The sequence below is a fragment of the Artemia sp. Qi Xiang Cuo genome, chromosome 11, assembly GCF_049724085.1.
Source record: "Artemia sp. Qi Xiang Cuo chromosome 11, ASM4972408v1, whole genome shotgun sequence".
Classification (NCBI taxonomy): domain Eukaryota; kingdom Metazoa; phylum Arthropoda; class Branchiopoda; order Anostraca; family Artemiidae; genus Artemia; species Artemia sp. Qi Xiang Cuo.
In genome coordinates this window covers 67,203,319-67,230,416 of record NC_142804.1, presented here as the reverse complement: position 1 = coordinate 67,230,416, position 27,098 = coordinate 67,203,319, and the positions used below count along the sequence as shown (strand labels likewise).

The 27,098-nt window shown below is 37.1% G+C and overlaps 1 protein-coding gene across 1 annotated transcript in view; it reads right to left on the bottom strand.

The window, feature by feature from the left end:
- Nucleotides 1-27,098, bottom strand: part of LOC148947264 (uncharacterized) — a 124,087-nt gene that overhangs the window by 42,616 nt on the left and 54,373 nt on the right. The window contains exons 10-14 of the mRNA XM_089096962.1: nucleotides 22,484-22,667; nucleotides 21,725-21,877; nucleotides 17,743-17,932; nucleotides 15,213-15,570; nucleotides 8,839-12,228 (exon numbers count right to left, since the gene is read on the bottom strand). Coding sequence (XP_088953088.1) covers nucleotides 8,839-12,228; nucleotides 15,213-15,570; nucleotides 17,743-17,932; nucleotides 21,725-21,877; nucleotides 22,484-22,667 — 4,275 coding nt within the window. The remainder of the gene's footprint in view (nucleotides 1-8,838; nucleotides 12,229-15,212; nucleotides 15,571-17,742; nucleotides 17,933-21,724; nucleotides 21,878-22,483; nucleotides 22,668-27,098) is intronic.

The window sequence follows — 27,098 nt, the reverse complement described above, 5'->3', positions numbered from 1 at the left end:
GGGCTCGTTTGATTTGAAATTGAAAGTTATAGTTCACTTTTTTTTCCGAATGCATCAGATAAAAATTTTGAGATAGCCACTTTGTTAGAAATAGTTCCGAGATCATATAACAGAAACTTCGGTGTTGATATAACCCCCCAGGAGCCGGTGACAGGCTTTGTAAGTTCTAGTTCACTTTTTAAGAGTCAAGAGATCGGAGGGCACCTAGGAGGGCACCGGGGGCAGGCACTGTAAGTTATGCCCCGGGGGAATATATGGTTCTTATGAAAGGGATGCTCGTAAAAACTTCAGAGGGCTCATTTGATTGGAAATTGAAAGTTCTAGTTCAGTTTTTGAGAGTCATAAGAGACTGGAAGGCAAATTTTCCACCCCCCACGCCCCTTTTTCCCCAAATACATCCGAGAACAATTTTGAGATAGCCATTTTGTTGAAAATTGTTCAAAAGTCAGATAACAAAAACTCAGGTGTCTACACAGCCCCCCAGGGCCCGGAAGCAGGTGTTGTAAGTTATGCCCAGGGGGCATATATGGCTCTTATGAAAGGGATGCTCGTACAAACTTCAGAGAAGGCTCATTTGATTAGAAATTGAAAGTTCGAGTTCACTTTTTAAGAGTCAAAAGAGATTCTAGGGGGGGGGGGCAACTAGCCCCCCCACACCTTCTTTTTCCAAACCTATCAGATGAAAATTTTGTGATAGACATTTTTTTAAAAATAGTTCAAAGGTCAGATAAGGAAAACACCGGTGTCAATACATCCCCTCCCCCCAAGGCCCGGGGGAAGGCGTTCTGAGTTATGTCCTAAGGGCATGTATAGTTCTTATGAAAGGGATGCTCGTATAAACTTCATAGAGGGCTAATTTGATTGAAAATTGAAAGTTCTAGTTAATTTTTTAAGAGTCAAGAGATTCAAGGGCAACTAGCCCCCCACTCCCTTTTTCCCCAAACCCACCCGCTACAAACTTGAAATAGCCAATAAAAAAAAAACTGTTTAAAAATTAGATAACAAAAATCCAGTGCCGACGAAATCCCCCAGGGCCCGGGGGAGTAGGCGTTGTAAGTGTTGTACTGGGGGCATATATGGTTCTTATGAAAGGGATGTTCGTATAAACTTCAGAGTAATCATTAGATTGGTAATTGAAAGTTCTAGTTCTAAACTTAAAAGGGGGCTCATTCGATTGGAAATCGAGAGTTCTAGTGCCCTTATTAAGAGTCAAAAGATATCGGAGGGTAACAAGCACCCCACGCCCTTTTTTCCCAAATGCATCCGATAAAAATTTTGAGATATCCATTTTGTTAAAAATAGTTCATAGACCATAAAATGAAAACTTTGGGGTCGAAACGACCCCCTGGGCGCTAGTGTAGGCGCGGAAAATTATACCGTTAGTAAAAATAGGGTTCTTGCGGAGGTGTCTATTGTATATATTTCAAAGACGGGTCATTTGATTGGAAATTGAAAGTTGTAGTTCACTTTCGAAGAGTCAAAAGAGATTGGAGGGCACCTAGCCCCCCCCCCTATCCAAGCCCGCTTTTTCCTCAAACCCATCCGATAAGAACTTTGAGAGAGCCATTTAAAAAAAAGAGTTCAAAGACCATATAACAAAAACTCCGGGGTCGACAAAGCCCCCCAGAGCCCGAGGAGAGGCGTTGAAAGTTATGCCCTGGGGGAATATATGGTTCTTATGGAAGAGATGCTCGTAAAAACTTCAGAAAGGGCTCATTTGATTGGAAATTGAAAGTTCTAGTTCAGTTCTTGAGAGTCTAAAAAGATAGGAGGGCAACTAGCCACCCGCCTCTTGTTCCCAAATGCATCCGATAAAAATTTTGAGATAGCCATTTTGTTAAAAATTGTTCAAAAGTCAGATAACAAAAACTCAGGTGTCTACACAACCCCCCAGGGCCCGGGGGCAGGCATTGTAAGTTATGCCCTGGGGAATATATGGTTCTTATGAAAGCAATGCTCGTATAAACTTCAGAGAGGGCTCATTGAAAGTTCGAGTCAACTTTTTAAGAGTCAAAAGAGATCCGAGGGCAACTAGCCCCACCCGCCCCCCCCCCCACGCCTTCTTTTTCCAAACTCATCTGATAAAAATTTTTAGATAGACATTTTGATAAAAAATAGTTCAAAGGTTGGATAAGAAAAATTCCGGTGTCAGTACAACCTCCCAGGGCCCGGGGGAAGGCGTTCTAAGTTATGCCCTGAAGGCAAGTATGGTTCTTATAAAAGGGATGCTCGTAAAAACTTCATAGAGGGCTCATTTGATTTGAAATTGAAAGTTCTAGTCCACTTTAAAAGATTCAAGAGATTAAAGGACAACTAGCCCCCCCCACGCACTTTTTTCCCCTAACCCATCCCATACAAATTTTGAGATAGCCTTTTTTTTTAAATTGTTCAAAAGTTAGATAACAAAACTTTGGTGACGATACAGCCCCCCAGGGCCCGGTGGTAGGCGTTGTAAGTGTTGTCCTGGGGGCGTATATGGTTCTTATGAAAGGAATGCTCGTATAAACTTCAGAGAGGGCTCATTTGATTGGAAATTGAAAGTTCAAGTTCACTTTTTAAGAGTCAAAAGATATCCGATGTCAACTAGCTCCCTCCCCCCAACACACCCTTTTTTCATCCAAACCCACCCGAGAAAAAGTTTGAAACCCATCCGATAAAAATTTATGCTTCTTATGGAAGGGATGCTCGTATAAACTTCGGAGAGGGCTCATTTGATTGGAAATTGAAAGTTTTCGTTCACTATTTTAGAGTACAAAAAGATCGGAGGGCAACTAGCCCCCCCACCCCCTCCCACGCCTTCTTTTTCCAAACCTATCTGATGAAAATTGTGAGATAGACATTTTTTTTTATAGTTCAAAGGTCGGATAAGGAAAAAACCGGTTTCAATACATTCTCCCCCCCCCCCCAGGCCCGGGGGAAGGCGTTCTAGGTTTTGCCCTGAGACGTGTATGGTTCTTATGAAAGGGATGCTCGTATAAACTTCATAGAGGGCTAATTTCATTGGAAATTGAAAGTTCTAGTTCACTTTTTAAGAGTCAAGAGATTCAAGGGCAACTAGCCCCCCTCCCTTTTCCCCCAAACCCACCCGCTACAAACTTTGAGATAGCCATTAAAAAAACTGTTTAAAAATTAGATAACAAAAAACCAGTGCCGACGAAATCCCCCAGGGCCCGGGGGAGTAGGCGTTGTAAGTGTTGTATTGGGGGCATATATGGTTCTTATGAAAGGGATGCTCGTATAAACTTCAGAGGAATCATTAGATTGGAAATTGAAAGTTCTAGTTTTAAACTTCAAAGGGGGCTCATTCGATTGGAAATCGAGAGTTCTAGTGCCCTTATTAAGAGTCAAAAGATATCGGAGGGTAACAAGCACCCCACCCCCTTTTTTCCCAAATGCATCCAATAAAAATTTGGAGATAGCCATTTTCTTAAATATAGTTCATAGTCCATATGACAAAAACTCCGGTGTTAAAACAACTCCCCTGGGCCCGGGGGCAGGCTGTGTAAACTTGCCTTAGAGGCATATATGGTTCTTATGGAAGGGATGCTCGTATAAACTTCAAAGAGGGCTCATTTGATTGGGAATTGAAAGTTATAATTCACTTTTTAAGAGTCAAAAGAGATCGGAGGGCACCTAGCCCCCCCATCCAAGCCCGATTTTTCCTCAAACCCATCCAATAAGAACTTTGAGAGAGCCATTAAAAACAATTGTTCAAATACCATATAACGAAAACTCCGGGGTCGACAAAGCCCCCCAGAGCCCGAGGAGAGGCGTTGAAAGTTATGCTCTGGGAGAATATATGGTTCTTATGGAAGAGATGCTCGTAAAAACTTCAGAGAGGGCTCATTTGATTGGAAATTGAAAGTTCTAGATCAGTTCTTGAGAGTCTAAAAAGATTGGAGGGCAACTAGCCCCCCCGCCTCTTGTTCCCAAAATGCATCTGATAAAAATTTTGAGATAACCCTTTTGTTAAAATTGTTCAAAAGTCAGATAACAAAAACTCAGGTGTCTACACAACCCCCGAGGGCCCGGGGGCAGGCGCTGTAAGTTATGCCTGGGAAATATATGGTTCTTATGAAAGCAATGCTCGTATAAACTTCAGTGAGGGTTCATTGAAAGTTCGAGCTCACTTTTTAAGAGTCCAAAGAGATCCGAGGGTAACTAGCCCACCCCCCTCCACGCCTGGTTTTTCCAAACCCATCTGATAAAAATTTTGAGATAGTTATTTTGATAAATATAATTCAAAGGTTGGATAAGAAAAATTCCGGTGTCAATATAACCCCCCAGGGCCCGGGGGACGGCGATCTAAGTTATGCCCTGAAGGCATGTATGGTTCTTATAAAAGGGATGCTCGTATAAACTTCATAAAGGGCTCATTTGATTTGAAATTGAAAGTTCTAGTCCACTTTTAAAGATTCAAGAGATTAAAGGACAACTAGCCCCCCCCCCACGCCCTTTTTCCCCAAACCCATCCGATACAAATTTTGAGAGAGCCATTCTTTTTAAAATTATTCAAAAATTAGATAACAAAAACTTAGGTGTCGACACAACCCCCCAGGGCCGGGTGGTAGGCGTTGTGAGTGTTGTCCTGGGGGTGTATATGGTTCTTATGAAAGGAATGCTCGTATAAACTTCAGAGGGGGCTCTTTTGATTGGAAATTGAAAGTTCAAGTTCACTTTTTAAGAGTCAAAAGATATCCGATGGCAACTAGCCCCCTCCCCCCAACACACCCTTTTTCATCCAAACCCACCCGATAAAAAGTTTGAAACCCATTCGATAAAAATTTATGCTTCTTATGGAAGGGATGTTCGTATAAACTTCGGAGAGTGCTCATTTGATTGTAAATTGAAAGTTTTCGTTCACTATTTTAGAGAACAAAAAGATCGGAGGGCGACTAGCCCCCCCCCCCCCCACGCCTTCTTTTTCCAAACCTATCTGATGAAAATTTTGAGATAGATATTTTTTTTTTTAAATAGTTCAAAGGTCAGATAAAAAAAAACACCGGTGTCAATACATTCCCCCCCAAGGCCCGGGGGAAGGCGTCCAAGTTATGCCCTGACGGCATGTACGGTTCTTATGAAAGGGATACTCGTATAAACTTCATTGAGGGCTAATTTGATTGGAAATTGAAAGTTCTAGTTCACTTTTTAAGAGTCAAGAGATTCAAGGGCACCTAGTCCCCCCCCCCACTCCCTTTTTCCCCAAACCCACCCGCTACAAACGTTTCAAGAGATTGTTGCCCTCCGAATCTTTTCAGAGAAATTGAAAGTCCTAGTGCACTTTTTAAGAGTCAAAAGATATCCGCTGGCAACTAGCCCCCTCCCCCCAAAACACCCTTTTTCATCCAAATCCACCCGATAAAAAGTTTGAAACCCATCCGATAAAAATTTATGTTTCTTATGGAAGAGACGCTCGTATTAACTTCGGAGAGGGCTCATTTGATTGGAAATTGAAAGTTTTCGTTCACTATTTTAGAGTACAAAAAGATCGGAGGGTAACTAGCCCCCCCCCCGCCAAGCCCTCTTTTCCTCAAACCCATCCGATAAGAACTTTGAGAGAGCCATTTTTCCAAAATTGTTCAAAGATCATATAATGAAAACTCCTGGCCGACACAATCCTTCAGGGCCCGGGGTATGCGTTGTAAGTTATGCCCGGCGGGCATAACTAGCTGTTACGGAAGAGATGCTCGTACAAACTTCAGACAGGGCTCATTTTATTGGAAATTGACAGTCCTATTTCGGTTTTTAAGAGCCAAAAGAGATCAGAGGGCAACTATCCCCACCACGCCACTTTTCTCCCAAATGCATCCGATAAAAATTTTGTAGCCATTTTGTTAAAAATAGTTCTAAGGCCAGACAACAAAACTCCGGTATCAACACAACCCCCAGGGCCCGGGGGGCAGAAGTGTTAAGTTATACACAGGGGGCATATATGACTCATATGGAAGGGATGCTCCTATTAACTTTAGCGAAGGATTATTCGATTAGAATTTGAAAGTTCTAGTTCAATTTTTAAGAGTCAAAAGAGATAGGAGGGAAACTAGCCGCACCCATGCCCTTTTTTCGCAAACACATTACAAATTTTGAGATGGGCATTTTTAAAATAGTTCAAAGGTCAGATAACAAAAACTCCGGTGTCGACACAACCCCCAGGGACCCGGGCAGCAGGAGTTGTAAGTTATTTCCTGGGGCCGTATATGGTTCTTATGAAAGGGATGCTCGCATAAACTTCAGAGAGGGCTCGTTTGATTTGAAATTGAAAGTTCTAGTTTACTTTCTCAGAGTCAAAAGAGATCAGAGGGCAACTAGTCCCTCCTCCCTCAACGCCTTTTTCTTCTCCAAACCCATCCGATAAAAATCTTGAGGCTGCCATTTTGTTAAAAATAGTTTCAAACATCAGATATTAAAACATCGGGGTCGACACCACCCCCCAGGGCTCGGGGAAAGGCGTTGTAAGTTATGCCCAGGGTGCATATATGGTTCTTATAGAAGGGATACTCGTAAAAACTTCAGAGAGGGTTCATTTGATTGAAAATGGAAAGTTCTAGTTCACTTCTAAAGATTCAAAAGAGATCGAAGGGCAATTAGCACCCCCACACCCTTATTCCCCTAACCCATCCGATAATTTTTTGTTATAGCCATTTTGTTAAAAATAGCTCAAACATCAGATAATAAAAACTCCGAGGTGGACACAACCCATTTTTTACTTTGATACTAGTTTTGATACTTTGATGAAAATTTGATTTAAAAAAAAGTTTGATTTTGAAATAAGGTATTTTTAAAAACTTAAAACTTTTTGCTAACAAAAACGAACAAAAAACTATAAAAAAAAAACTCAAAAAAAAAAAATCCAAAAAAAAAAGTTTTTCAAAGAAAAGTAAAGGCCATTTAAACTTAAGATCAGCAAATACAAATACCTGTTAAAATTCAAACTCAAAATGACCAGAAATTACTATTGAAGAATAAATTAAACCCAAAACGAACACAAACTAAATAAACAATCATAGCAAAAAAACATAAAAAAAGTAATAATATAAATGAATAAATAAATCTTAAAGCTAGTAATTCTTAAATTGAACACGAAAATCTAGCTTAAAACTAAAAAAAAAAATTGCTATTGAAGTATAAATGAAACCCAAAACGAACAGAAATTAAATAAACAATCAATACAAACAAACATACAATAGATACTAGTGTAAATGATCAAATAAATCTTAAAACGAGTGAAATTTAAATTGAATATGCAAATCAAGCTTGAAACGAACAAATTTCACTACAAACAAGAGTTTGGGTATCGTCTCCTTCTCTCACTGTAAAAAAATCTACTGCGTCATGGCTCTTTACTGAAAACTATATGTGTCTTGAACAGTCTTGGAAAGTATAAACAAAAACAAATTGAATATTTCATATACAATGATGTTAATTGTTTAAAGATCCATCAGTTCAAGATTTTATTTCACTGTAATTTGATTTTCATTTTCAATGCTGTAAGAACTGGAAAAGAAAATATTTGTAATATGATTCGTTTACAGTGAAGCGCTAATGACGCAGCAGGCTTTAAGTTTTTACAGTTAAGGAAGGGAACAATTTTAGGGGTCTTCACAAATTTTAGAAAGAGCTAATAAATTAAACTGAATACTTGACGTATAATGATATTAATTTCTGAAGCTCATCAGTTCAAAATTTTACTGTAATTTTAATGTTTATTCTCAATATTAAGCACAAAATAAAATATTTGTAATACAATTCAGTAAAGCGCCATGACGCAATAGGCTTTAGACTTTTACAGTGAGAGATGGAGACGATACCCTAACTCTTGTTTGTAGTGATATTTGTTCGTTTCAAGCTTGATTTGCATATTCAATTTAGGTTTCACTTGTTTTAAGATTTTTTTTACTCATTTATATTAGTACCTATTGTATGTTTGTTTGCATTAATTCTTTATTTAATTTCTGTTCGTTTTGGGTTTCATTTATACTTCAATAGCAAAATATTTTTTTCATTTTAAGCTTGATTTGCATATCCAATTTAAGCATTACTCGCTTTAAGATTTATTTATTCATTTGTATTATTACTTGTTGTATGTTTTTTTGCTATGATTATTTATTTAATTTCTGTTAGTTTTGGGTTTCATTTATTCTTTAATAGTTATTTCTGGTCGTTTTGAATTTGAATTTTAACAGGTATTTGTATCTGCTGATCTTAAGTTTAAAATAACCTTTAATTTTCTTTGAAAAACTTCTTTTTCAGAAAGTTTTTTTTTTTAATTAATTATAAAAAGAGCCTAGTGTCGAATTACTACCCTTATGATCAATCACCAGTTATTGTGAGCCTTTTCTGTTTAGTGGAAATCTTGTCTAGTTATTCCTAATTATTTTTGCTATTAGCAAAACAAAAACTTTTCCCTGCTTGTTTTCCTTTTTCTGGATATTCAAGTATGTGTGCAAGTTCTTTTTACTCCCCCCCCCCAAAAAAAAACCATTCGAAATCACCTCAAAGGAAAATATAATTTTTCAGTGGATTACTTTCTAAATTTTTGATCCAATTTTTTTTTTTTTTTTGGCAAAAGGACCAACCAGCTGTCGCTTTTATATTCTCTGGTTGATCAGGTCAGTTGCAACACTGTTGATACAGAAGTAAACACCGAATATGGTAAGTTTACAAAGACAATAGAATAACTGCAATAAAAAAGAAGAAGAAGAATTCCCGGATTTAAAAATAAACTTGAATACCATAAGATATTTTATTGCTAGTATCTTTTTCCCTTTTTTATTATTAATAATAATAAACACTGGATGCAATTTATTTATTTAATAGCATGTTTAGAATATGACTTACCGCATCCGTTTCTTCATTCAAGTTGAGGTCTTCATTATCACTGACTGCAAGCTCGAAGTTATCTGATTCTACAGAAGACGGTCCTGGTGGAGATACTTGATCAACTGATACAGGAACAACTCCAACCTGTTCATCAAGCAGCTCAGCTCCCCTCATTCTTGTAACATCAATAACAGTGTCATCCAATGATCCTTGAGACGATAGTTCAACAGAGTACTTACTTATCTCAACTGAATTACTAAAATTGAATTCTTTTTCGCGTCCTTTTTCTATTTCTGAAACATTCATTTTCGATATAATCACCGGCTCAACGAGTTCACTTTTATTTGGAGACAATTGTACTTCATTTTCAGACAGAATACCTGCTGATTCAGGTGTACTTCCTCTTATAAAATCATCTCCTAATATAGCTGTCTCTTCCATTGTTTGGGTATGGTACACAGTCAATCTCTTACTTTGTATCTCAGACACTTGCGTCGTAGTTTCTTGGAAAATGTTTTCGGTTTCTTTGGCTTGGATCTCAGCTTCCTTTTCAGTTTGTTGACTCGACAACGGAAAAATGTTCTCTATTAAGCCAGGATACGCAGTAGCTTCTTCCATTGCAGAGATGTTCATTTCATCTAATTTGGGTTGTGCAATAAGGCGATCTGTAGGTAATTGCCTATCAGATCCAGTCAAAGTTTTGACAGATGATTCTGATCCGAGCACAGAAGAAGCTTCTCTTAGACTCGGACGGCCAAGCGTTGCAATCTTACCAAACATGACGGAGGTGAAATCACTATTTACTGGCATGGTATTTGAGACATTAGCTTCTTCAAAAGTAAAGCTAACGTTGATGGGGAGAGAGGCGTCTTTATTATCTTCTTTACTCAAGAATGAATCAGCAAGATTAAACTTAAAATCAACGCTTGTTTCTTCCATTTCTGTATTATCAAAGGTCGTCAGTCGACGAGGCTTAGACTGTAAACTAGCAAAAGCAACGTTGTTGACTTCTCTACTAGTATCAGAACGTGAATCTTCTCCACTTGGATAAAATAATGGTTTAGGGGGTGTTGTAGGTGCAGAAGCAGCTTCTTCAGTCGGCTTAAAAGGATCCCCGGCTTCAAGAAAAGTAAAGCTTATATCCTTCATTTGCTTATCTTCTAATTTTCCTTCGGGCATAACAGGGGTAGCTGGATTAAACTGAAAATTGAAATTTGTTTCTTCCATTTGAATAGGAGCAAAGGATGTGACATTGTCCCCAATATTCGTGGCTCCAAGTTTTGGCTTGGAGCCAAAAGTATTGGCTCTAAGATGCACAGGTTCTTCCATTTGGGGAGGTACCATTGAGATGAAGCTGCTTCTAACATCATCAGGACCTCTAGTATCAAATTGCGTCGCTTCTTCCATGTGGACAGGTGCAATATAAGTAAAACCATCATCAACAGCATCAGGACTCTTAATACCAAACTGTGTTACTTCCTCCATTTGAACAGGTGCGAAAGAGGTGTAACCAGTATCCATAGTGTCTGGGCCTTTCAAACCTAGCTGAGTAACCTCCATTGATTGATTAAACTGTGTTCGTTCTCCAGTTGCTACTTTGACACCAGACATTTCCTCTTGATTACTTTCGTTGCTTATAAATCCAGGCCACCTCAAGCCAAACTTCCAGGCCAAATCCAAAGATGTTTTGGGAACTGTGGAAGGCAGCTGAATGTTTGTTTCTTCCATATCTTGTTCCCGGGCCGTGCTTTCCTTCCGATTAAATTCTTCTATGGCCTCATCAAATCCTGAGGTGTCTATTTCTTTCAAAAACTTGTCCGATTCATTGGTCTCTATAGGATCTTGTTCTTTACGATCACTGTCCGACCGAGAAAAGTAAGCAGCTATATTTCCCTGCCGTTTTTCCAAATCCTCACGTTCTTGCCTTAGCTTCATAATAAAGCTTGTCTCTTCCTTATTGCTGGTAATACTTTCTTCTATGTTCCTTCGAGTGGCATTACTAAAATCTAATCTGGACGTAGACTCTGATGAAACTTCCATGCTATGAAAAGACTCGGTTTCACTTACATGTTCATTATGTTGGGAGATCTGTTCTGCAGAGGAGACTTTTGCCGATTCATCACAGGTCGAAACATTTCCTTCTTTTTCATTCTGCCTAAAGTTCCACTCTCTCGTTTCTTCAACAGCTTGTCTTACTTCGTCGGTAGAAGGAATCATTCTAACTGGCGTAGCTATGCTTCTGTCTAATTCAAATATATTAATAGGAGGGACAGAGGTCATTTCCATGGGGGAAGCTGTAGCACTTTTCTCAACAATGTCAGGACTCTTGAGAATAACTGGAGGTAGAGTACTGAATCTCAAATGCTTCGACCTACTAACATTTGTATCATCTTGGTCATTTCTTGCCTTTAAAATCGATAGTGGTGGATTGTTAAACACGCTGCTTCGCTTTTGCGATCGGATACGATGGACTGTCGGAGTGCGGAGCACTGACTTAACCGTAGGGCTAAAAGGAGAGGTATCGTCCATAATACTTTTATCTTGAGAAACCTTAAGCTTTTTAGATGTAGGCTGCATAACCTCTTCTTTGACGAGGACTTTTTTGGCCGAAGCAACGAGGGACGATTCAACCGTATCACTAAGTCTAATGCTCTTTATAAACGGAATTTCACTGTCATCAATTTTTCGTTTACGCTCTCTACTAGGAGTCAACGCCAAAGCGACACGAGTGCCTTCAACCATCTCTGCTAAGTAGCGTGAAGAGTTTGTAGAAATGTTCTGAACGGCCGGTTTTACGATGGCAGAGAGAGGTTTTGGGTATGACTTTTGAACGTGAGTACGAGTCTTTGCAGCTGCCCAATTTTTGGTGAGAGTTGCAGTAAGTGGAGGGAGCACTTTAAAATAAGCATTAACTATACCATCTCTCAGTGGATTTGATAACTTTTGCTCCTTTAGCTGCTTCTGCAAAGACAGAGCATCCGAAAATCTACCACGCTGCAGATAAAACGCTAAAAGCAAATCAATTGCCTTAGAATTTTGACAAGATTGAAGAAACTTTATAAATACAGCTTCTTCAGCTTTGGAAAAGGGTCTTTTCATAACAAGGTCAAGGCACCCCATTTCAGCACAAGCCGAAAATATATATGTCAATAGATATTCTTCATTTCCCGAGGATCTTTCGGACCTCACATAATCAAAAGCCTGACATATGAATCCATTGACAAGAAGCAGACGAAGACGCATGAAAGTATCTTCAAGCTCTCCCTCAACACAGGGACGTAAAGTGGAGAATCTCAAAGCTCGTTTGTGCTCATTGTCATAAGCCAGTAGATTGATAATACTTCTGTAATTTCTGATACCAATATCACTAAACTGAACAGACGAACCAAGCAAGCATGATAAGCCATTCTGAAACAAGAAAATCAAAATTAGTAAAACTGACGTAAATACATAATAATATGTATAGAACAGGATTTACGAAAGATGCTTAAATCAAAGTATAATTATTCTGAGAATTCAAAATTGATGAAAAGCTTTACAGTCAAACACCCTAAGTTTGTAAACAAAGCTGCAACTTTAAATATTTAAACGAATAGGCATGGGCTACCACAGAAATCTCCCTGTTGTAGTGGGCGTGATTTAGTTATTATTATTGTTTTTGATTTCTCTCTTTAGGTATTTTCGAAGACGACACTGCCTTTCCATGACGTACAAATTCAAATAGGGATACAGTTCAAATAGGGATAAATCCTTTTATTAGACAGTCAAAAACAATGATAAAAATTCCAGATATTTAGATCCCATACACAGTGACCGTATCAGCAGATAAACTGGAATGAAACCGGAATAAAATGCAGAATTGAATTAGAGCTTTGAAAACAAGTTTATCTGTTTATCTACTGATGACAGTCGCTGTGTATGTGATCGAAATAACCAGAATTTTTATCATTGTTTTTCACTATCTAATAAAAGGATTTATCCCTATTTGAACTCTGTGTGTTATATGGTATTTTAACTGAAATAAAATGTCGAATTGAATTAGAGCTTTAAAAACAAGTTACGTAAATTTTTGGGGGAGGAGTGGGAGTTCTTAAATTTATAAACGCTCCTCGTGATATTCAAAAATCGTTTCAAGTCTTTTTTTGATCAATTTCGAAAAAAATTAGAGAAGCCAGTAGATTTTAATAACATGCAAAACATTACAATTTGATTTTCTCTCGTTCACAGGAATTGTAGCTGTTTTTGGACACAGTTGACTGAACTTTGTATCCATGTAACTGATGTTCTGTGAGTTAGGGTCTATTCACTTTTTTCTGTTTTTTTTTTTTCGATATTAAATGAAGGTAATTTACACTCTTCGTGTACATCTACGAAATTTACATGATACTAAATTTACAACAGAAGACTATCAAATGAAACAATTCTAACTAGAATTAGCGAAAAATCAATGCATGCATTTTCAATGCAAAATCCGTGTATTTTTCCGATTCTAGAAGATCAAAAATGCCCAGTCAGCCCAAAACAAACCCGAATAAATACCCTGAAATTAGACAAGAAAGCCAAGACAAGAAATTGGACAAAAATCAGGCAACGCAATTATTACAAAATAACACAGAATCAAAAGCGTCAGAGAAAGATGATAAGGATAAGCCATACGTTCTTCCGAGGAATTGCATGCATATAATTTTAGGAAAAACGCTTAGCAATGACTGAAAATGCAATCGTCATGGACAAATTTGTTCAGCCCTATTTAGTATGTCCATTTTGAAAAAGTGACAGATTGGTGGATTGAAAAAAACCTCAGAGCGAGTAGGGCTGACAACCACCATGCCTTCTGAAGTCAAAAACATAATTTGATCTTAACTGAAAACAAAATACATTTTAATTGTTTTCAATTTCTTACTTTAATAAATAAAAAAAAATCTTCAAACTTTAAGGAATAAATGTCAATATATGTATACTAAACTGAAAATCCACGGTCATTTGTTTTTTGCTTATTTTTTCAGTAAAGTGTAAATTATGTTCGAGACTTGAGAAGGCATGGGGGTTGTCAGCTCAACTCATGTTAATTTTTGCTTGTTTTGGGTTTGACTCAGTTATTTATTGTAATTTCTATTAGTTTTGTGTTTCATTTATTTATTTACGGTAATTTGTGGCAGTTTTACGGTTGGAAGGTTATTTAACTTTATTTCTGATCATTTTTGGCTTAGTGGAGCTGTTTACTTTTCTTTGAAAAACTTGTTTTGTGGAAGAAATTTTTTTTAAGTTAATGCCAAATACGAGACAAAGGGTTAATAGAAAAGCCAGATAACTCAGACTGGAGGAGGCAGGATTAGATTAAAAATTTACGAAATAAGAAAGAGAGAGAATATAAAAATAAGAATTTTATTTATTTCTAAATAAAAATTTACGAAATAGAGAGAAAGAGAGAGAGAGAGAGAGAGAGAGAGAGAGAGAGAGGGAGGGAGAGGGAGAGAGAGAGAGAGGGAGGGAGAAGCAGAGAAAATTGGACGAGGAGAGAGATATAGACCATATCAGCAGTCCTTATCCAAAAATTTCATAAGCTTCATCTCATCAAAAGATGCTGCTACTACTTATCAAAAGTTTAACAAAATCTAAAGTTATCTAGGAAGAAAAAGCAGAATGATCGTGTTTTCAAGAAGACGAATCAAAGTGGATAAAAATACTAAAAGTGATCTAGAAAAAGTTTAAGGTGGTCAAAGAAAGGGTAGCGCCTACAATATATATTGTTTAAATCAAACTTTTTGGGGGATGGATACTTTCTATAGAGGGAAAGAAAGAGAGAGGAAGAGAGAGAGAGAGAGAGAGAGAGAGAGAGAGAGAGAGAGAGAGAGAGAGAGAGAGAGAGACAGAGACAGAGAGAGACAGAGAGACACAGACAGAGAGAGAGACAAAGATATAGAGAGAGAGAGAGAGAGACAGAGAGGGATAATATTCTACTGATATACACCTTTGCTCTTAAGCAACGAATATAAGGCTAACCTTGTTTTCATTATTAAGATATTTTAATTCTTCTTTTTCTCAATGTTATAAACGAAAAGGAGCTGTTTGAAATGTCATACACTTTAAATTTGAAATTTAAAATACCAAATATTCTACCCCAGCAGCCCTAGCTAAAGCAATACGGACCAACATTAAATTAGATTTGCCTCAAGCTTCATAAAACCAAATTTTACCTCATATCTCTTATAGTCAAATTTTACCTCATAATTCAGTAGTCGTGTGACTTTGGCCAATAGATTTGGTCAATTTTTGGATAATCACTAAATTCAGTTAATACAGTCAATAGATTTGGTCAAATTATTGGTTATTTGCTAGATTTGGTAATTTTTTTTTTTTGAAAAAAAAAAAAAAACAACAACTAATTTTACCTCATATTTCTTATGGTCTATCATCCAGTAGCCATGTGTGACTTTGGTCAGTTTTCTAGATACATCAAAAGCCAATGGGAATGTCTCTAATGCCTCCAAAACACTCGAATTTCTTTCTCCTCTCAAAGCGGAGGCCATGTCCAGTAAAATGTACTGAACTACCCCATGTTTTAACAGTACTGGGCCATCCAGAAGATATATCTGGAGCAGAGAGCCAAGGGATGGGGGTGGGTATGAATTTTGATCTTCTTGCTGCCAAAGGATGTTGACCTGTTCCCCAAGATCTTCAACAAGGTTGTCAATAAGGAGCACCTTGTTTGGATTGAGTGTAGAAATGCGTTCACACAACAAATTCCTCCTAGAAATAGCCCGGGTACAGAGACTCCTTTTTACGAAAATGCCGGGCGATAGACTTTAAAGGGGAAAAAAGAAGAGAAAGAGAGACAGCGAGGTATTAGAGCTCTGAAGTTAAAATAGGCACTATTCAATCCAAAATTTGAAACTTTGAGGTGGACTGCAGAAAAAAAAACAGAAAAAAATTAAATAAATAAATAAAAATAAATAATGTACATTCACTGCTCTTTTATTAAAAGAGCGGTGAATGTACACAACGCGGAGGATGTTATCTCTTGTTAGTCTAGATCTGATCCCCTTCCCCAACTCTGTTTTGTTAGACAATTTGTTTTATATTATTATTCGATATAGCTATACAGGTGAGATCCTCTCAAATTGGGACCAGGGTTAAATTACATATAAAATATCAACTCAAAAACAACAAAAAAAATATAAAGAAAGGGTAGTACATATTTATTTCATCTGCCTATTATTTTCCTTTAATTATAATAAATAGTAACTAAACAATAAATCAAGAGATCCCAGAACAGAAAAAATTGAAGAAAAAGCAGCTTAAAAATTAATTTTCTGTAAAAAATAACATCAAGAATTGCAAAGGAACTTCTTCCATGGAATAAGATCTTGCCAATAATCTACACGGTTTAAAATTTTTACTTTCTTTATTTGCACTTGAAACGGCAGTTCTCTCTCGCCGAAGAGCTAGAATTCGTTTAGTGAAGTCGTGGCTTAGTGGGATGACATTGTCTAGTCAGCCTGGACCACTATGGGACCGGAGAGAAAATTTCAAGTCAAACATTTCAGGAGTATAAAATAAAGAAAATGGATTAATTGGGAAAATATTCATTGACAGAGATACTTCAGCTTATCCTAAAAGAGCAAAAATTTTGGGCATGCCTGATGGGTCAACTATCAGCTGAGTCCCTTCAGGGTAAACAGAAGTTATAAAAAGAGGGGGACAAGCATTACGTTTGGAATCAGAGCTTCATAATCAATAAGTATTCATTATTATTTACAACCAATTATAAGTATAATTAATAATAATGAAGAAGACGACACTGTCACTTCATTATTCAAAATATAAGAGTTTAATGATAAGTTTTCTAAAGACAGTGATTAAATTACAACCTAAGCAAATATTTCTGCTGTATGACTCATAGCAGAATTTCGCGAAATATAATGCAAATACTAAAACAAAGAAACTAATATGAATAAGTTCTGAGTGAGTTAGTTAAGAAACTTTAGTTGTTAAAAAATTTCGAATTAGCAGCTATAAAACATTTATTTGATCTTCGACTCCACAATATAATTTAAAGATCCATAATATTTATCCATATTATCCATTAATGTTTACCCATAATAATAATACTAATATTTAAATATCCATAATATAATGTTTGATCAAAGAAACACCATTGGCAATTGTGTTGGAGAAATCCTATAAACTAAATAAAAAAAATATCTACAAGGCAATTAATACAAATAGAAATGAAGAAGAACACAGATTAAAAATCATTTGTAAAAAATTAATTATAAGACAAGCCATTCCACACCACAATACAATGTTTGATCAAACAGAACAATTGACAACTATGTTGAATTGTTTTGAAAAAAATCCGTTGGAGAGAAAAAAAATTATATAAGGGATTAATACAAATAGGATGGAAGGACAATGTTTTCTCAACCTCGTTTTTATAATTTTCGTCATTTACATCTCCCATTTACAAACACTAAGAACCAATGTCAAAAATTAATAGACTTATAAATTTAATACAACACCGGACCCACAATTTGCACCTACAAAAAAAAAACAGTTTTTTATGTTTCTTTTATTGCATAACCGAACAATTCCTATTCTTCAATTCCACTTATAATATTTCGAAGAGAGGTTCAAATTCGACAACTCTACCTTCACCCCCCAGGGAATAGCCTTGATTTATTATTGTGTGACCAAGAAATTTTCAAGGTTTTCTTTTTTTTTCTTTTTATGGGGGGGGGGGAGAGTCAACTATGGAAGCATTTTTAAGGTCTTGTCTAACTACGATATAATGAATAAGATGCACGTATTTTTGTCTGCTCTTTCATATTTTAGAGGAAATGTGAATGGTGCAAAATCGTGAATCACTCTCCTCTCCCCTAGTGGGTTCTGATTACTGTTTGAATCACTCCTAATATTTACCTGGTGTTATAAAAATTCCTAATTTTCGACACTGGATACGGCAGCAATGGGACATTATAGTTTTCTTCTTTTTCTTCTTCCGATGGCTCATGGTATTCAGTTTCTGGGAGAAGTCCAGCATGAACAAACCACAGGAGTGCCTCGAAGTAATCAATAATTAATTGTGCAGCTCTAATACGCTCCCTCAGTGCTGAAATGAAAAAAAAAACAACATGTTATATTACGTAGACTTAACCTTTTATACTGACCAATCTAAAGGATAGCCATGAATGGGATGAACTGCTTTTAAATTTGGATTTTACCCATTCGAAGGTAAGTAGCTTCGGTCGCTAAATTAATCAAACTTATTACTTGTTACTAGCGAAAGGACTTGTTACTGTAAAACAATAACACTGGTTACTGTAAAACTTATTACTTGTTACTGTAAAGCAAAAACAGATTGATACACATATGTCAATCCGTTTTGTTTTATAAGTATCGAAGAGGAAATAAAAAAGTTGTGAGGTTTTTTATTTGCTCTTCCGAAAATTTACAATTATGGAGATACGATCTTTTGATACCCGACTGACGATATACTCTTTTGTAAGGACAGGAGAGATAAAACCATTTTACCTCCTTCTCCCAAACACAAAATTTTTCGCCCTTTACACCCCCCCCCCCACCGAAAAACAGAAAAAAATTTACTTGGAGCTTTCATTCCATCCCCCTCCTGTGAGACAAAATAGGTTGTACTTACCGAACAACGCATTAGATTCTGCATCTTTTTATAAAACTCACTTATTGTATACAAGTCCTAAAATAATAAACATACGTTTGCCTTCAGCCTTCAGGAATAAAAAAAATAACAAGTGATTGCTTTCGAATTATTGATTGGTTAGGAGTTATGGACGTTACCAATTCTATAAATTAAGAGTACCGTAATCTTTAAGGATCCAGTTGTTTAGATTGGCGACTACGTTCGACAAATAAGACTGATTTTGCGAAGCCTTTGGTTACTAACCACGATTTGCTTACCATACTTACCCAACTACACATCAAATTCATCACCTTTTAACAAAACCTAGTGCGTGCAGTCTCTATAACGAGAAATACACGCTTGCCTTCAGGCATAAGGAAAAAATACACACAAGCACACTCTTTTGATTATCGAGAACATACTAACGCTTCAGGTTAAGTTTTTTTCCCTTTGGAGAAGCTTACTACCCGTAGTACAATATCAGGCGATTGTTTCCTACTTACTGATAGAAATGCTGGAGATTCGCCCCTGGTTGTAAGTAAGTTTGATAAGCTTGATACAATTCGGCTACTTTTGTTTTCTAATGATGCAGATTAGAACTCCTACCGCAGTTTTGGTTCAAACAAAGTATGGCATGCCGAAATTTCAACTGAAAGAAGATTGGCAAAGGGGAGGGATGTGAGACCCATGCGCCATCTCAATTCAATAGCAAAGATAGAATACCCTTGCATGTTGCCTATATGTCTACCTTTCAGCTAAACAATTAGCAGTTGGGGAAGAGCAAGTACAGCTTGGACTTCAGCTTAAGTCACAAATTAGCTTAATTTTACAGCAAGTCAGAATGTCACTTGCTTTTTGCACCAAATTAGGACTTGAAAATTCTTCCCCACATCTCCCAATTTTATTTATGTTATTGAACGTTTTTTTTTCTTTCTTTTTTGTTGATTGTCTTTACATATGCTTATTGACTATTCTCATATTATTTGAATATAGATTCTTCACCTTGTAGACTTTTGAATCTATAGAAAAATGCAGGTTTTAGTGAAAGATCCCAAAATAAACTATGTTTCATGACAGAAAATACTTTTCCATCCTAGACTCCCCCTTTTTTTACTAGCAAAAAAAAAAAAAAAAAAAAAAAAAAAAAAAAAAAAAAAAAAACAAGAAGAAGATATTTCCTTATGCTGACTTTTTCAAACTTAGGCTTTTAGTGTTTTACAGGCATTTGCTTCTCTAAAATTGTTGTCTAAAAGGCAAATATAAGGAATAGTACACTTTTTGGTGATATTCATCTTTGGATTTTCTGCCTTCTTTATAGAAAAAATTTGCATAAATCTGATTTTGTCAGCAAATTTTTGTTGCCCTCTCCAAAAGGAGAGGGGGTAGAAATGGCCTTATCTACAACTAAGAGGGCTTGAAACAAGATTGCTCTTTTTGTTTTTACAATCACCCAGGGTAATTGTACAATCACAGCACTATTATAAAGGGCTGTCCTAGCCCATTTGTTGAGGCGCTGGATTTGGAATCCTTTGTCCGAAGGGCGGAGGTTAGATTCCTGGTGCGGGCAGTTATTTGGTTTGGGACGGGGGTCACCTGCATGGCTCTGTAAGCTCAGCCAGAGTCAACCCAGCTCTAAATGGGTACCTGGAGAAATCTGGGGAAGGTAAGCAGGAAGGGTGGGCAAAAGCACAAGATGGCTCACCCCCAACCCCCCATTGCCCTTAATGACTGAAGGGCCTTGAAACGGAAATCAGCAGCCCCGGTTTGGACTTTAAGGGTTTAGTGCCATATCCTTTACCTTACCTTATTATAAAGGGCCGATAAATTTTCTTACAGAATCATATTCCACTTTATGTTGCTTTGTAACTTACAATCAACATATTATTTGTTACTTTTAAGTCACAAACTATTAAAGGCAGGTAAGATTAGAAAGTAAATCTTTCTTTTCCTTTAGTGTTTATTCCTTCCTATATGTGCTTATCCTTTAATTAAAGTTCCTATAAAATTCCTTGGAAAATCCTCTTTATGTCATTTATAAATCATCTTACAAAACCAAGGACATATGTCATATAGTCGATATTCTATATTGCAGGAAATGCTCATGATTGGTTGCTCATGATTACATTTGGTCAATAAAAGAGGACCAAGATAATTTAATCTTGGTTCATGGTTCAATCAAGCACATACATTAATGTCCAGTTTTTACCCAAGTCAAGCAATTGAATAGATATCAAACATAATGCAACTTCGTTGAAATGTAAAACTTAATGGCTGTAATGGCTCTTATCTGCCTCTTAAGGATTATGTTCATTATGTTATTTTTAGGATATTATTTTTCTGCTTTCCTACGATTTTTGTAAATCAAAGAAAAAAGACAATTTTGATATCATTCCATAAATCATATTCAATTCTATCCATCTGCCAAATTATATTTTTGAAATTTGGTGAGAAGGTTTTTTAGATTAAAAATGCGCTGGAAATTGATTAAAAATCGTTGAAAAAAGGGCCGTTTCCCTATTTTTTAAGTAAGTTCAGAATGTTCCCAAAGAGAAATTCTAAGTAATATCATAATTCTGGCTCGGTTAATGGATAGATCTGCAACTAATGAATCCAATGATATAAGCATTTCGTTCTTTTTGTGAAAGTTACAACTGCAAGATCGTCGTAAAACTGCGTTTTTCAGCGTGGACATAAACCTTAATGGCTGTCAAATTACCAAGTCAAAATTTGATAATGTAGGTAAATAGAACCAAAGCAATTCGCAGAGTGGAAATTTATAATATAAAACAGAAAAGCTGACTTCTATTTTATCTTTGACATTCATGGGGAAGTCAACCCTTTCACCTCTCAGCCGTCCTGGCTAAGTGGACGTGCGCCTTGAGAATTCTTTGTCCAAGGGGCACGGGTTCGTTCCCGGGCGTAGCCAGTTATTTGGTTTGGGACGCGGGTAAGTGGCGTGACTCTGTAAGCTCAGCCAGTGTCAACCCAGCTCTAAATGGGTACCTGGAGAAATCTGGAGAAGGTAAGCAAGAAGGGTGTGCGAAAGCGCAGGATGGCTGGCCCCCAGTCCCCCATTGCACTTCCTGGCTGAAGGGCCACGAAAGGGAGATCAGCACTGCAAGTTTGGACCTTAAGGGTCTAGTTCCGTCATACTTACTTACTTTTTTACAACCCTTCACCTTGAAATGAAACCTTAGAAAAATATAATTATACAGAATAATGATGATAAATATTTGAGAGCTCTACCTTTTAGCAAGTGATCTTCAACTTTCCCAACTGCATGGCTTTCCATTACAAGTAAAAGATTTTTCAATAACCTCAAATGTCCATCATTTTTATGAAGACTGTCAACAGTGGATGTTTCGGCCATTTCACAAGACAGGTTGAATAGGGGAATACCTGAATAAAAATGCATTTTGAACTGTGTTAGACGACAAAAAACTTTTTTTGTTCTAATTAGCATCATCAAACTCATTTATTAGGTGAGGGTATAGGGTCGAAACTGAAAAAAAAAATTTATGCAATTATTTCTGATTTTCCAATAAAAATCCTTCTCCCCTAACTTATTTCCGGTCAGTTTAAGCTTCCTTCAGATCTAAACATGTTTAATTTTGTTTGTATATTGTAATTTTTGAAACCCAACCAGATAAATATCTTTAAATTACACATTGAGAAAAAGAGGGATTCCTACTACTAATATTAACAGCACATTACAGGATCAAAGCACATTACAGGATCAGGTTCAAACTCACACCGACGTATATGTTCTACCTTCTTAAAAACTTCACATTTTGAAATCAACAAAAGAAAACACTTAGATAAAACATATTGTAGATTCCGAAAATAGAGACTATAAGTGCAAATGTTATGAAAAGTATGAAACGTGCAAGAATTTCTAAGATCTAGTGTTTTTGCTTTTTTAAGGAGTTTTTCAAAGGGACAAGAATGATAGTGCTAATAAACTTATACAAAACAAGAAAAATATAACTTGAGGACTTTACTTACTCAGAATATCATTCGCATTTTTGTATGCACTAACTTTGTTCCAAATCCAATACATAAGTTTAAATACATCAAATTCCGTTTCATTCCCGATGTCTGCCAAATATTTAACCAGATCACTAAGTGGATTTTGACAGCCATACTCTAATAGAATATTCAGCATACACTCTTTGTAGACAATTCCAGGCTAAAATACCAACATTTAGTCAATTTATAAATTACTCAATGTTGAAACATCACATCAAACTATTTTAAAAATAGTTACAGGGTGGGTAAAAAATTGGTTCTTGTGACAAAAATAAAAGGACAAAATATTGAAAACATGGGCAAGATGCATAACGTATTCGCATATTCGACGCATAGTATGAATCCTTGTATTAGAGAACGCAGTCCCAATGTAGAAACTGGGTATGCCCAGGGTAGGTATTCTGCTTTTTGCATAAGATGTAATTTTAGTTTCAGGCCCAGGTCAGAAGTTACAGTAGTTATTGAATCTGTTATAGGAATATTTATTAAAAATGAAACTTGAGTTGAATTATAGAAAAACAATGCTCTTAGCGTTTAGGAAGGAGCACCAATTGAGTGAGGAAGATGAATGTATTCCAAGAGGTAGATAATTCCAAATTCAGGAAATGGAGATATCTAGGCATATGGGAAGCAGTGTGGAGATGGCCAGGTGTTCAGCCTTCAATCAGTGACTTAGGAGCTCATAGAGATGAGTCTCCAAGTTCATAGCCACACCACGTAAGGAGGGTTTTACAGAAACCGTCAAATTGCTCAGCTAAGACATAATTCTAGCCGTGAATCTTATATTAAAAACTAAAACTCGATACATAGTTTGTGATAAAAGAACTACGAAGAAACCTTGAAGCCAAGACCAAATTTGCCAGGGAAAGGGCGTGTGTGTGTGTGTGTGGTGAGGTAGCTGCCCTTTGATCACTCTGACTCTTAAAAAGAGCACTAGAGCGTCTGATTACCGATCCAATGAGGCCCCTACGAAGTTTATATGACCACGCTTTCTATAAAAACCTTGTTTGCCCACAGGGCATAACTTACAACCCTTGCCCTGAGGACTGGGGGGATTTGTTATTCTCAAAGATATAATTTCCGGACCTTTCAAACACCTTGAATAAAATGGCTATCTCAATATTTTGATTAAAAGTGTTTGGGGAAATGATGGGCGTGGGAGGGGGGGGGGGTTCATTTGCCCTCTGATCCCTTTCGACTAATAAAAAGCTCTTTTTGAAGCTTCTACGACAATACTTTCAATAAAAAAACATATATGCCCCAAGGGCATAACTTACAACCCTTGTCCTGAGGGCTAGGGGGGGGAGGGGTTCATCCTCAAAGACATAATTTCCAGACCTTTCAACTACGTTGAACAAAATGGCCATATCAAGGCGAAAGTGTCTGGGGGAAATGATGGGCGGGGGGGGGGGATTCTCCCTCCGATTACTTTCTACTATTAAAGGACAATAGCCCTCACAATTTCCAATCAAATGAGCCCCTGAGGGCTGTGGGGGGAGAGGGTTGTCACACTCAAAGACATAATTTCTGAACCCTTTAACTACGTTCAACAAAACGGCCATATCAAAATATTGATCGGAAGTGTTTGGGGAAATGATGGGCGTGGGGGTAGTATTTGCCCTCTGATCGCTTTTGACTATTAATAAGGGTAGTAGTCCTCTTAATTCCTAATTGAGTGAACGCTTTTTGAAGTTTCTATGACAAAGCTTTCTATAAAAACCTTAAATGCCCCAAGGACATAACTTACAACCTATGCCTTGGGAGCTCTGAGGGGTTTGTCATCTTCAAAGATATAATTTCCGGACCTTTCAGTTACGTTGAACATAATGGTTATCTCAAAATCTTGATTAGATGTGTTTGAGGAAATGGTGGGCGTGAGAGGGGGGTTAGTTGCCCTTCAATCCCTTTCGACTATTAAAAAAGGCACTAGCCCTTTGAATTTCCAATCGAATGAGTCCTTTTTGAATTTTCTACGACAGCGCTTTCTATAAAAAACCTATATGCCCCCAGGGCACAACTTACAACCCTTGCCCTGAGGGGTGTGGGGGAGGTTGCCATCCTCAAAGACCTAACTTCCAGAACTTTTAACAACGTTGAATAAAATGGCTCATCTCAAAATTTTGACTGGATATGTTTGGGGAAATGGCGTGAGAAAGAGGGTTAGTTGCCCTCCAATCACTTTAGACTATTAAAAAGGACATCAGCCCTTTCAATTTCCAACTGAATGGGTCCTTTTTGAAGTTTCTGCGATCGTCCTTTCTATATAAACCTTAAATGCCCCCAGGGGGTAACTAACAACCCTTGCCCTGAGGACTCTTGGGGGGGGGGGGCTGTCATCCTCAAAGACATAATTTCTGGAATTTTCAACTACGTTGAACAAAATAGTTATCTGAAAATATTTATTGAATGTGTTTGGGGAAATGGTGGGCGTGGGAGGGGGGTTAGTTGCCCTCCAATCCCTTTCAAAAATTAAAAAGGGCACTATCCCTTTCAATTTCCAATCGAATGAGCCGTTTTCGAAGTTTCTACGACAACTCCTTCGATACGAAGTGCCCTCGTCTAAGCAAAAAAAAAAAAAAAAAAAAAAAAAAAAAAAAATACATTGTGCCAACATCGTTCTTTACTTAGGCAGCGCTATTACACTGCCTATGATTTCAAGAAGGTGCATCCTGCCGACATTTCTTTAAAGAAGTATTGAAACAACCTATACAATCAATATTTTCCCCCAGTCTAGTTTAAGACATCCTATCCGCATATCTAATGAAAATCGAGGTTGCAGGCAGGCAAAATCTATTGCTAAGCAAAGAATATTTGTCCAATCCAATAGGTGAATTGTCCTTCATTTATTCTGGCTGGTTTTTTGATTCAGTGTCTTTTCTCTTCTTGTAGAGTTCACTTCAAAAGGTTAGATTTTGTCTTTAATTTTTCTGAGCAATGAGGACGACTTGGCGGAGGTCCTTGTCGAAACATTTGCTTGTATTCGTTTTCATAGTTTGCTACTGGCTGACCAAACCCCCCGTATTTTCTCACCTATTTGATTTTATTTTTCATTTATTATATCCTTTCTTTTCTGTGTTTCATACGTCTTATAGTCAATTTGCATAATTTGAGTCTCTCGTTCTTAGCCCTCAGACGCCAAGAAAAGTGAGCCAGGGGACAATGAAAAGCGTCCATTCATACTGGAGGTTTCAGGGACTTAATCCGGCTTAAGCGCTCCGGTGTAGACTTGAGAAGATATGTTGATCCCCGTCCTGCACTGCTATGTGGGATCATTGCTTTTCCTGAGGCCAAAATAATTTCAATGATTTAAAGAACACGAAAATTGGAACTTGGAATGTTACGACGTTAAAAAATGACTATCGTATCCACATTTTGACTGACTAATTCAGACGATTCGAACTGGACTTCTTAGGAGTTTCATAAACACTTATCCCAGGGGTAGGAAGCATGAAATTAGGTGACACAGAATTTGTTTACACAGAATTATGTGTTACACAGGTGACATAGAATTAGGTGACACAGGAAGGATGGGGTACATAGACAGAGAGTGGGGCTCATGATGAGTAATGAAGTTGCTAACTCTTGTTTAGACTGAGAAGGTATTAATAATGGAATACTAATTGCTCATTTTATGGCTAAAAAGTTCAGGGTATCAGTTACAGTAGTATATGCCCCTGTAGAACCGACTGACGGAGATACTGGTGACTCGGATGAATTTTACTTACAAATAGACAGGGTCCAAGGTAGAAATATGGCGTTTTTACTAGGAAATTTTAACGCACAGATCAGTAGAAATAGGGATAGATGGTATCCTATCCTAGGTAAATTTGATGTAGGAAAAGAAAACAGTAATGGATACAGACTTTTGCAATTTCGTATGTATAACAATCTAGTTATAGCCAATACGGTTTTTGGTCACAAAATGGCCCATTAGTTAACATGGTATTCGGTAAGGCAGCCAACCTTATTGATTATGTTATAGAAAACCGAAGACTAGCAGGATCAATACAAGATACTAAAGAATAGGAGTGCTGTTATTGATGTTAAAAGTAAAGATCAACATCTAGTAGAATCTAGGGTTAATTTAAAGTTGAAATTTCGGAACTACCTCCCGGGAAGTTATGATGTTGGTAGACTCCAGGATAAAAATTTGAGAGAAACTTTCTAGGAACATTTGAATACTAAACTTGAGAGCTTAAAATTTGAAAACGTGGAGGATGGTTGGAATAATTTTAGAAAAAAAAATTGTGAAGTTGCTGATGGTGTCTAGGGAAGAAAGTTAGGACTGCAGCTAGTAATACTAGCAAAAAAGCTTTATGTTTAATAGAGAGAAGGGGCTTGTACAAGAATTATCAAAGTGATGAAAACCAAAGGAATGTAAAGAAATCGGAAAACGCATTAAATATGAACTAAGGAGGTGTGAAGTGGAGGCCGTTGATAAAATTGCCGAGGATCTGGAAGATGCAGCTAGACGGCATAATAGTAAAATATTGTACTGGCATGATAATAAACTGAGAGGGAGTAGTCAATCCAGACTTGTCCCAACTAAAGATAGGAACGGGGCCACAATTAGTGATAAGGAAAGAATTAA